This window comes from Lipophrys pholis (genome assembly GCF_963383615.2).
Source record: "Lipophrys pholis genome assembly, chromosome: 15".
Lineage (NCBI taxonomy): Eukaryota > Metazoa > Chordata > Actinopteri > Blenniiformes > Blenniidae > Lipophrys > Lipophrys pholis.
This window is the reverse complement of record NC_137642.1, coordinates 16,138,787-16,151,107: the sequence shown is the minus strand read 5'-3', so window position 1 is coordinate 16,151,107 and position 12,321 is coordinate 16,138,787. Positions and strand designations below refer to the sequence as shown.

The window sequence follows — 12,321 nt, the reverse complement described above, 5'->3', positions numbered from 1 at the left end:
ATTCTGAGGATGTGCTTTGAACGTGAATATTTTCTGCACAGATTACCGTGGAACTCTTACATATTGTATGTCCTCAAGTACAACATCCAACAGTTGAAAATTTATTGTGTAGAGTACCGTGTATTTCAAGTAGTTTAATACATGTTTTTAATTGCAACAGAGTACAATTCCATAGCAGTAGTTGTACTTGAGTACAATATTTAGTCCCCCGCCCCTCACCCATACTATGAGGAGCAAGTGAAATCACATGAAGAAAGTTTTAGCTGTAAACTTTCAGGGAAATGGTGTGTTTTGATTTTAAACTGGTTCATGATGGTTCTCAAAACATTTTGACATCGGGCTTTGCTTTGCTTTGTTTTGAAGGTATTTCTTCACTCCATTACCGTAATGCCTCCTGTACTCGCGTACAGCAAAACTTCACGGGGCAAATTTGATTGTTTTCCAAAGTGGAGGCAGGCTTTGCTTGGCTGCAGTGAAGCGCTGCTAGAGTGCAGATAGAGAGAGTCTAAACTTTCCAAGAGGCCACTGAGTTTAAAAGCAGGACTGCGTCTTAGTCCCAGCACCTGATGAGCAACTTCAATACTCCTGAAAAGCGTAAAAGCAACTTAATTTGGAGATAGTTCCACGAGGAGCCATAAGGAGGAGGCTTCTAAATACTTGAGAACATCAGGGACTGCTGGACATCAGAGATGGCTCTATCTTTTTCACGCAGGTGTTTGCTGTTGCTGTGTTTGACAGCTGTGCAAAGTGGCCATGCCACCGTGCAGGTAGGAGCACCTTTTTACGCACGAATATATATGACATTTTGAACAAACTGGCTCATGCATTAATGTTTCTCAATTTGTCAGTTTGTCAGTGCAAACCATATTCCGCAGTATTACTTTTACCAGAACTGTAACGCTATCTGTTTTCATTAGTTTATCCGGCATCCATTCAGCATCATTTGAGTATATGCGCACGAAATGTGCCATTTTATGTTTTTCTCCAGTTTTGTGATCACAATCTCAAGTTTCAACTGGAAAAATCTGATACCGCATGATTTCATTTCAAAGCATTATTGCGTGAGGATTTGAATCCTCTCCTGTCTTTTCACCAGATGGTTTTTCCACTTTCCCTGAGGGGGGAGCAGGTAAAAAGACAGGACCTGTTTCTCACTTGTGCACAGGTCCAAACTGCGTGCTCAATGAAGTTTAATGTACCGAAGGTAGTTGTTATTGAACAAAGCCCCCCAAATACCAGTGCAAGAATTTAAGGTATGCTGCTCAGGGAAAGTGTTCCAATGAGCATGTGATTAATAAACCCTCCTGAAAGGATTAGAGCCACTTTCTCTGAGGAACTTTGTAATGGCTTGACACAGGAGTTCTCCTCAAAGCAACTCCCTGTGGCACCCATGCTATTTTGAGTTTCCCCATTCAGGATTACCCAATGAGATTGTTCCTTCCTACCGCCATGCAAAATATACAGAGGAACAGCATTTTGGACTTAGGTCCCACTGACATCTGCCAGACAGCTTTTGTCCAGCTGTGCTTGTGGTAGTAAGAAGTGAAGGAGGCAAGGAGAGAGCTGAGGGCAAAGAATGTATCAAGTGTGTGCAAGCAGGTCTGATGGAAAGCAATACTTTTAAAGAGGAGTTCAGGCATTTTTCGGTGCAATAAAGACAGCTCACTGATGAGTCTTGTCACATAAAAGTGTTACATAACCAGCAGTGTTACCTATAGCGGTCAATGGTTTTGTAACCCCGAGGTCTATGTGCCCACTGCTAACATGCATTTGGCTGTAATGACATAATTCCCTACAGCTGCACAATAATATTTATTCACAGCTTACTGGAAGTCAGTGGATCTCAAAGTATGTGGTCGGGGGCACCAGGGGGTCTTGGAAGAGTGTGTGTGTGGGGGGGGGGGGGGGGGGGGGGGGGGGGGGGGCGTTAGGGTGCAGCAGCAGGAGAAATGTTGGGGTCAGTGAAATATTGTTTCCCAAGTGGATTTTTTTTCCCCTTTATTTATTTGAGGTAGCTCTGGAAGGTTGGTATTTCAATCTCCACATGTCAAAGTGCCTTAGAGCAAGACACTGAGCCAATGGATAGACTGAGGACACCTCAAATTGGTGTGTGTGAATGGGTGAATGCGATTAACAGTGTTAAGTGCCTTGGGGGCTGCTCAAGCACTGGATAAGCACTATTTATTTAAGCCAAATAAACAATTTGCTTTTTGAGTAGAGAGAAGAGAAATAAAGCTGATGAACAATCAACAGGTCAAACTCAGATTCATTTTTATCAAAACAAATTTTCATTACTGAATATGTGGGAGGCATGGCGAAAATTAATCAAAAATCATAAAACATAATTCTAAAGCTATTATTCTAACAGTCGCAGACTATACATAAAGACTCCAACTTGTGTTTCCTTATTGATCATAGATCTCAACAGCTGTCGAATCATTTCAAGGTTCAAAGTAAAGCAATCTTAAGACCTGCTCTTTGGAAAGTCATTATTAAATGCTTTACCGAGATTGTTTCACAGCTCTTAATTGTGTTTATTATAACAGACGTGCATGGACAAGCACCAGGTGGTCGGGGTGCTGCGTCAAATGGAGAAGTTTCTGAAAGGCCAGGAGATACGATTCACAGAGGGCCTCCGGATCATGAAATCAAAGCTGGCGACACTTCAGAACTCCGTCTCCAAGTTACCGCAAGCGGACCAGTCAGCTGGTGAGTCAGAGACAGAAAACAAACACAAACCCACCGCCATCACCACAGTTACCCTCTCCATCCTCATAATACTCATTAGTCATCTTTATGAGCTTTTCGCTGCACCCATTGCAGCTGATTTGAGTGGGAAAAGCAAAGAGTCCTGGTCAGTAATAAAAGTCATATTTATTAGTCATCAGTGTGTTTTATGAAAAAAATATCTTCAAAAAGACTTTCTCTCTCATTTATTATCCTTATTGCCTTCTTTCATTAGCATCTTCATTCCAACAAGAGTAAGATGATGTGTAAACATTTAAATAAAACTGGCATACAAAGATTTATATTGAAAATAAGCACATAAGAAAAAATGGTTGTGATTAATTTTTTCTTCAATCCACTCAAAATGAGCCAAAATGTGTTTTCCACCATTACTATTATTCAATAAACAGGCAAAAATAATCAAAATAAGTATACACATGGATTAGTCAGGAGAGATTGTTTTAGGTTTATGCTGTGAAATCAAAAGACCTGATCAGTTTTTTTAAAAGCTGCATAATTGTTATAATAAGATCCAGCAGTCGTGTAAACACAGGGTGTTCATTCCACTTTAATAGTTTCTTTTTTTTCCACAGTTACTTAGAAGGTTTTATATGCACCGATAGTCTTACTGATGTTTGTTCAGTGACTTAGTGAAGGACTGGTAACGGATTTACAGTATTTTAGAAGCATTCACTTGATTGAAACGGAAGTTTAAACCACTTATACCATCGCATATCATGGGATTAGATATTTATCCGTCAATGCACAGCCATCTCACTAACGGAACAGCATACTTGACAGGGGGAAGTGGATTTGGGAAAGTGTATCGCTTGGCAGCAGATGCTGAGACCAATTTGTTCGTGATGGACTGGTGCGGTTCATAATTCTGTGGAAGAATACTTGGCAGGACAAGAGAAAGCTGATATTTAACTTCAACACCAATAAAGGCTTAAGAAAATATAAAAAGACAAGTGAAGAGGCTTACAATACTGCCTTTTATTGCCCAGATCATTTTCAAACCCAAGAATCCACATATAAAAATGTCGATTGTTGGAGTTTATTGTTTTAAATGAACAATTATTTGTCTCTTTAAAAACGCACAATGAGACAGAATTGGTTGCAGGACAGCATCTGAAATGTTCTGTTTTCTCTGGAGGTTAAAACAAGAACACCTCCAGTTTGGAGGAAGTATAAAAATCTCATAAAACCATATGTGTAATTCATTATCTAATGTAATTACGCACATTTCAGACATTCTAAAAGTAACTTTCCAGAACTCACAACACACATAACAATTGACTGCTGTTCTGACCCCCAAAAAATGGCCTGTCTTCTCCCGGCTGACTGTAAATGAGGCATTTGAACCGGCCTTTCCCATGAAAGCTCTGGTGACACGTGTATATCCTCAGGCGGAGAATGCCAGAGGATGTCGGGAGGCTTATTTCACATGTGACCAGGCTTCCTCTCATGCTCTCCTTTCTTTCTTTCTCCCACAGCCCCCATCACCTGCCCCTCCCTGGAAGCCCCAGCTCATGGAACCAAGTTTGGCTCGAAATATTTCGTCGGACATGAGGTTCACTTTACTTGCACCCAGGGCTACTACCTTGTCGGCGCCGCCACGCGTGTTTGCCGTGACAATGGCACCTGGACCGGTACTAGTGCCGCCTGTAAAGGTGAGCCTCACTGTGGGTTTGTAAGTTGGCAAGAGAGAAATAGCATTCTGAAATCCTCAGTTTTGACAAAATGTGAGACCGGAGTTCCGTCGGGTTCAGGTGAGGAATGCCATCTGCTAGTGCTTGTGAAGAATGTTTTGAGGCTGAACTCCTATATTACTCGTTCCTGAGCAAAAATCCCCACACCTATTTAGGGTGACCTTGGCTCAATGGTGCCTGAATGCCAGGCTGCGAGAGACAGCATCTCAGAAGGCAAACTGAGCTCTGCGCACACAGATAAGAGGCAAAGAAAAGAGCCATTCTTTGGAGTGTCTGGAGCTGCTCGGTGCCCTGAATGAAACCCTCGTTAAAATGGCATTAAATGTCTCCGAACACAGAAAAACACCTGTACTGCATTCCACTGTGGGGTGCTTTCCCCTGCAGGTTTCTACTCCTCATTAACAACATTGGCCTGACTACTGTAAGATAAATCCCTGCTCCTTGCTCATGTTTCTCTGCTTCCTTGACAGCAGTCCCACCGGACAGGGTTAGATCCAGGCATTATACCCACACTCCGGTCTGATAGCACAGAAGTATGCTAAGCACGCTATTGATAGCTTCTTCAGACTTCGCTGGTGGCGCTCTTCCAAAAATTCCTAGCGGCATACTCAGTCGAACATGTGCACACGTTTATTGACATTCATGCTTAAAACAACATGAGAGGGCTCGACTCCGCACAGTATTATCACTGTTCGTGTTTCTCAGCCCAGCATAAGCGCTCTAAATTTAGGTATGTTCAAAAAAACAGCATTGACAGAGCGTGAGCAACTTTAAAGCTAAAGAGAGTTTAAAAATATCTAGCAGAGTGAACTGGGCCTTTTCATGTTATGGTCCAGTGGTGGCCTCTGGGGAAACCGAATGAAAATCAAAGGAGCTGGTTATCATCCAGTATACTGTGGCTTCAGCTCAAAGAGCAGAATCTACTTTATAAGTTATTTCACTACACAACAGACAAAGCTACAGTCTTAAGGCACGATATACTGCTTGTTCACAAACTTTAAGAGATAAAACAAATAGGAATATTATCATGAGATCACAGTCCTCATCATCCTGCCCTCTGCTGTTGTCAACATTTTTACTATTCCACTGCCAAAAATCACACAATAAACAGAATATTTGTTGGTAGAGGAATGTATCTGTGCTTAACCTCACTTCTAGGGTAAACCTTATGCATCCAGTAGGCACAAGTATGTGTATTAATAAGTATTATTCTCATGTTCAAACGGATTCACAGTTTAAACCTTTTTTAAACCACTGGTATAATTGGAGATTCATACTTCATTTCACACTTAAATATGTGTGGAATTTGCCTAAAATGGAAGTCACTTCTGTTTATTTCACAATGCCAGGAACACAAACTGTTGATATTTGTAGAATATGATGGGACTAATAATCCCTTTTAGATCTATGGTAAGACATCTACCACAATTCCAAAAACAGAAAAAAATCAAAATAAAAAGGCCCTAGCTAGTACACTGTACTCATAATGACAATACCAGTACTCAGCCTTCAATATAAGTTATGAAAATAGGCCTTTCATACTTCACCAAAAAAAGCTTCAAGCAGGACGTGGCAGCAGGAGCAAAATTGGTCTCTATTATTCAACAAAAACTTTAAAGCCTTAAAGAATATGTTTTTGTTCCATTTGGATAACTTCCCAGACTTTCTCAATCCACATATTGTATGTTGGTGGCTCCAGTTTTTGCCGTTAAATTGCGATACATTTGATCGCCGCTGGAGTCAGAATTTGGAAAAGATATTTCTGAGCTCTATTATTAATAACCATTGGTGTAAACCCAAATAGTGCCACTTTTGGATCTTTTGTAATATTTTGTTGAACTATTGCTCTCAATGCCTTAAAGATATTTTTCTCAAAATGTTTGTAATTTAGGGGAGGTCCAGAATATATGAGTGTGATTCCAATCTCCGTGCTACAGTTCCTCCAGCAGGTGTCTGGGTACTGTGGGCCTATCTCTGCCATCAGTTCAGGTGTGCGGAAATATCTCTTGAGTATTTTCCATTTGAATTCTCCTCACGTATTGGAGTTGGTTACTTTATGGGCTTTAGCGCACATTTCATCCCATTCATCTCCTTGTATATTGGTGTTGGTTTCTACTTCCCATCGTCATTTTGTCTTTGTTTACTGTTTGTTTTTAATGGTACTGCGAAATTCCTGTCACGAGCGTGTGACACGTTGGCGAATCTAGTCTCTGATTGACAATCATACTGCAGAAGTTCCACAATGATCCACAAAGCTGTGTTCCTCTGGCATTTTGGTAATTGTATAGATTTCATAAACATCCTGGGAGTTACGGTTTATGAGAGGTAAACATGCCAAACTGGTTATCTGCAAAACAATGGGACTAAAGAAATTATAATACCTTATGTTAAAGTTTTCATCGCCTACCCAGCAGTATATACAACATAAATGAAAACATCTTGACAATTGCAGGCTATATATCAAGATTTACCCGTTCAAATCAAATGCGCCCAACAGCAGATGAGTTCTGCTTTTTCAGTGCTGATTGATCATTACAGTTAACACAGACTGATGAAAAGAAAAACATTTTGAAGTCCGACATTCAACCCAAAATTACTATTATGGCTTGAGAGTCTCTGGCAGCATGGTGTGATGGTGATTTTCATGATGTAAATCCCTGATGTAAGAGATTATCAGGTATATACCAAACTTAGCTCCATATAGCAATGGAAGTGGTTTTTTTGTCTTTGTGCTTTTTTGTATAGGTATGGTTCAGATGAATAAAAACAGACAAGTGAAATTTTTTTTATTTCAAGTGATTCTCTCATCCACATCCAGATATAAGTGAATGTGAAAGTAATCCCTGCCAAAACGGAGGTACCTGTGTGGAAGGAGTCAACCAGTACAAATGCACCTGCCCCCAGAATTGGAGTGGCTCTCACTGCCAACACCAAACCCAGACGGGTCAGTCGTCGACAAGTATTTTTCTTAATTCTTTGCTTTTTTAGTCACGACTTTGCTTGAGGTCAAATCCAAAATTCATGTTTTTCTTCCCACGTTCAGCACCACCTGAGTGGAGCGTAATGAATGACCCAGCGTTCAGCAGGAGACCTCGCTGTGCCCAAGTGAACCAGGCCCAGCACTGCAGCTGTGATGCAGGATTTCACATGAGTGGCACTTCCGACAACAGCATCTGTCAGGGTGAGCTGTAATTATGTGTCAACTTAATTGATCCCCTGTGGGGAGAACTCTCCAAGGTAAGGTCAGCCTCAGAGCAGGCTCTTCGTGCTTGAGCCCGGCTTCAGTACTTCTCTGCAGGGAAAACCAGAGAAGTCGGGAGGATTTTGGAGCTGAAGGTATACCTGGATCTTATACCACGCCGGTAATTAATATGGCTGAAAATGAGAGTAATCAGAGGGGCCAGTATGTGACAAACAAAATAATCCTCTTGAGAGGTCACAAGCTGATTAGCACCAATGTATGTCATAGTTCAGTCGGAACGGCTTGAGCAACATTTCAAAAATAAGTCTAAACAGTTTTATAAGGCTCCTGGGAAAAACCAACATCAATACCAAACCTCGCTTTCTCAAATTATGTCAACTACTACTTGTCTACTTTTTTATGCACGGTGCATTTGCTGAGTTTCAGTATGCATGCTATTGTTTTATTTCTTGACAGATGTAAACGAGTGTGAAGTGTACCGACTCGACCAAGGAGGGAAACTGTGCATCCACGAGTGTGTGAACGTCCCCGGCTCGTACCACTGCTCCTGCCCCAGCGGTTACAAGTTGCTCCCAGATGGGCGGAACTGCGAGGGTGAGTGACAAGGGGGGAACAGAGGACAAAGGCTTATTCACGGAGCCCGGCTGCAGATCTGGCAGGGTATGTGGCTGCAGAGAGAAATACCTGTGATTTAGGAAGATGAAGAGCTTTTAGCACGCAGAGATTTCAGCTTCTGCAGGGGATGCCTCTAAAACTCAAACCTTGCTCCCATTTTCATTTTTCGCCCCTGTAGCTTTCACTGCTTGCCAGTGGAATGAATGACCTCACCTTTTCCGAGCTGAAAGGATCTTTGGGACATGAAGCGTTTGTAGGAGACTAAACTAAAAAAGCCAAAGTAAAGAGCTGTGCACCCCCTCGCTCATACACCCACTGTGGTAACTAGGAAGCAGGGAGTCAGTCTGGCAAGTGTCTCTCCTTGCTTCTCATTCTTGCATGCCTCTGCTGTTTGTCTTCCAGATGTGGATGAATGTTTAAGCCAACAGCACAACTGTAGCCGAGGGACAACTTGTATCAACACAGGGGGAGGTTTTCAGTGTGTCAACCCAGAGTGTCCCCGTTCCCATGGCAACATAAGCTACGTCAAGACATCTCCCTTGTAAGTAGTTAAACCGCAGTGTTTTATTGGCAAACAGCTGAGGAACTTTTGAATTAGGATTACGTCTTTCACATTTCAGTAAGAAAGTTAGGAAAATAAGTGAGATCAGTGAAGCACGAAAGGACAATTTTGGCGGAGTGTAAAAGGATTTCTGTGCTCAGGTGTGACACGAGTCAAAGTCGGTCTCCATATTCAACAACTTAAAATATGTGCAGTGAGCAAGGTCTGTCATTGTGTACATCTGAGAATAGCGTGACAGCCTCAGAGTTCTTCACCCAAACATTTTAAAGGTACACTCAGCTTCCATCCAAGCTGGGACTTATTTAGGGTGTTTGGCCAATCTTCGCAGTTGGTAGAAATAACATTTAACCCAGGCCTGGCCATGCAGAAGAGGGGAAGAAGGAAAAAAAAAAAATCACCCACTGCCAAGTTAATTGAGTTTTTCTGAAGCACTGGAAAGCAACCATCAGTTCCAGGTTGTATTTCAGGAGTGTTGCTATGAAGAGAGCTGAACATGCACAGATATTTCGGTGCATTTACTTTCAATATTAATCTCAAAAAAGGTGATTGAAGTGTTACTTTTGTTGTAAATAGTTAACCATAATCAACAGAAGTGATTGAATGATTACTATTGAACTTACGAGAAATCATCACAGTAATCAAATTAAAAACTTCCTCAGACAATTAATATTTCTGTTGCAAGACAAATAACCTGAAAATCTTCTGAAACCTTACAATCCGTCTCTCTGTACGTCTCTCATCAGCAAGCTGAGAGCATGGGACAAGGTCTTCCTGTTTCTAATAAATCATCACTGTGGTGAATTAAAGCCCTGATTCCAACAGGCAGCCACATAATTTTTTAAGAAAATACTTGTAACAAAGGAGAAACCAAGAGATTGACTTTAACCGTGTCCTTAAAAACAAGACCAAACACACATTGGGACCAGAGGCTGCAACTGACTTTCTTGTTTTGTGTTATTTTTTTTAACTTCTCCCCATAATCTGTTCTATTGAAATGACAGACAGCCTTCCAAGTATTTATGGGTTTGTAAATAAAAAGTATGTCTTTTTAAAGGGAAATATTCAGAATACATAATCTATATGGTCACACTAACAAATGTGTAAATGAAGTGTACATGCATATGTTATTGTCATTGATATAAATAGAAATTTGTCCAGACTGTGATCGGATCAAATCTTTCTCTCCCTCCCACAGTGAACTACTTCACCAACAGCCTGGACAAAACACATTAATTAAATTCATATCATAATTTTCAGTGATCAAGAATGAAAATCATCAATGAATCATCATCTATTACTTTCTACAGTTTTGTTTTGTTTTCTTGTCAAAAAATACAAGAAATAATGCATCCTGAATAAGGGACCCTCTCAGAAAATGAAGAAAAAATAAAAGTTTTATACACTTTTATATACTTGAAACCCATGTTGCAGTGGTTAGCAACAACGTCATGAGCTGGAGTCCAGACCTCTCCGTGTGGAGTTTGCATGTTGCCTCTCCGTGGGTTTTCTCTGGATACTCTGTTTTCATCCCGCAGTTCAAAAACATGCATGTGAAGTTAAATGGGTGAGCAGTATAGAAGATGGATCGCTTCCTGCAAATCATCATTGGTGCCTTCATTGTTTGTTTGTCTCTGTGAGTCTTTTATCATTATGTCTTTTTTTTTTTCCTCATTTAATCTCTGAAGAGAAGTGTGGAGCTTCTGTGAAGTGTGTGTGCATGCACCCTCTCCTCAGTCACACAGAAACGATTATGAACACTTTCCCACGGGGATATATTTGTTCCGTAATCGTTGTCTCTGTTTCAGTAAGTCTGTATGAGCTGCGAATGGTCAAAAACAGCAAAAATGGGATACATTTTGGTTAATATTTGCATTTCTATCCTGCAGCCAGTGTGAGAGAAACCCCTGCCCCATGGACAGCCGTTCCTGCCACCTGGCTCCTAAAACCGTCTCCTTCCATTACCTGTCACTGCCCTCGAACCTGCAGACCCCCGCCACGCTGTTCCGCATGGCGACTGCTACTGCCCCGGGCCGCACGGGGCCCGACAGCCTGCGCTTTGGCATAGTGGGCGGAAACTCCCGGGGCATCTTCGTCATGCAGCGATCAGACAGGCAGACCGGGGAGCTGATACTGGTCCAGCAGCTGCGCGGGCCGCAGGAGATCAGCGTTGACGTCGACATGTCCGAGTACAGCGAACGCACCTTTCAGGCCAAGCATGTTGCCAGGGTGCACATTCTGGTGTCACCCTACAACTTCTGAGGGCTCCGGGAAGGGAGAGGACTGAAAACTGAAGAGAGATGGCAACTTGTTCACTGAAACTGTTTCTTCATCCCCTTTCAGAAATGAATCTGTCTCAGTCGGCAGTTGCCAGCTGGTGTTCGTTTATGGCCAATCACCACAAGAGAGAGAAAGTGACATGTCAATGTTTAATAGCTATGATATTATGAATCCAAAATACGGCTAAAACCCATCCTGAATAAATGCTGCCTGTCACCATGAAAGATGATATCTAACTATGTGTTTGAATACATCAATCTTAGCCATTGATAAATGGGCTTCGATGGATGAATAAGTATCAGCTACTGTCATATAATGTTGCTTTTTGCAGTTTTGATGTCCATTATAGATAATATCTGTGTAGCTCAGGGTCAAGCCCCCGGGCTGATGCACTGCCTCTGCTTTCCTTATGATAAATCCCTTTATGACATTAGTGCTCCTGCAGCTCTAATTTATTGGAAATATTGTTGCTTTTTCTTTTGGGTTTTTTCACAATGTGACATACTGTACGCCACATGTTTTTCTCTGATTATATACTGTATATTTGTCTTTTTTTTTTTTTTTTTAACTAACTTGCTTTCTTAGAAGCACCATTCACAATACTAAGGGATTTTTTTTTTCATTAGTAGACACAGTACTTTCCCTGATATGTTACCCAGAAATTGTCTCATATTATTTGAAATCAATGATGATTTGGCAATGTACTTACAGAAGTTATCTGGGATTTGAATCATTTGCTTTCTGAAATAAAGACAGTCCAACATTCGATCAGTATTCGTTGGGACTGCCTCTCTTGATGCTGAACAGTGAGGTATTGAATTATGTCATGAGTGATATTTAATGACTGAAACGCAAACCTGTGCATGGCTGATAAATGAACACTGGACGGCAATAAAAGATTCTCTGGATGAAGGAATGAATGATCAGAAGAGAAGTATATTCTCTAATATATCCCCCGGAGAGCAGGTTTACAAGTCAAAGCATTTCCCTTCAAAACAGAAAGTCTTGCAGTGTTTTTCTTTAATTTTCCTTCAGCCAGCTGTAACTGTAACATTAAAAAAAAAACATACCTCAGTGTATCAGAGTATTAGAGGGGGGGGGGGGGGGGGGGAAAGAGACTAATGCTCACCACATGTGTTCTCTTACCTTCCTCGACTCCGTCCTCTTCATCCAGGGGTTTACGTTGCAATAAAAAGGGGTCAAAGGAGCTACATGCTTCCAGTGCG

The 12,321-nt window shown here is 41.4% G+C and overlaps 1 protein-coding gene across 1 annotated transcript; it reads left to right on the top strand.

Annotated features, from left to right (window-relative positions):
* Window positions 1–249: 249 nt before the first annotated feature.
* Window positions 250–12,020, top strand: fbln7 (fibulin 7). The gene is made up of 8 exons (XM_080482042.1): window positions 250–767; window positions 2,547–2,709; window positions 4,224–4,400; window positions 7,258–7,383; window positions 7,483–7,620; window positions 8,098–8,235; window positions 8,659–8,797; window positions 10,705–12,020. The coding sequence occupies exons 1-8, from the start codon at window positions 690–692 to the stop codon at window positions 11,075–11,077; spliced, it is 1,332 nt and encodes a 443-aa protein (XP_080338168.1). The 5' UTR covers window positions 250–689; the 3' UTR covers window positions 11,078–12,020.
* The last annotated feature ends 301 nt before the right edge of the window (window positions 12,021–12,321 follow it).

What these genes read in the sequence shown, in the direction of transcription:
- fbln7 (XM_080482042.1), top strand. Translation starts at nt 690, where the DNA reads ATGGCTCTATCTTTTTCACGCAGGTGTTTGCTGTTGCTGTGTTTGACA. An exon ending in CCAACACCAAACCCAGACGG is followed by an intron (nt 7,384 to 7,482) that starts GTCAGTCGTCGA and finishes TCCCACGTTCAG; the next exon opens with CACCACCTGAGTGGAGCGTA. An exon ending in CGACAACAGCATCTGTCAGG is followed by an intron (nt 7,621 to 8,097) that starts GTGAGCTGTAAT and finishes ATTTCTTGACAG; the next exon opens with ATGTAAACGAGTGTGAAGTG.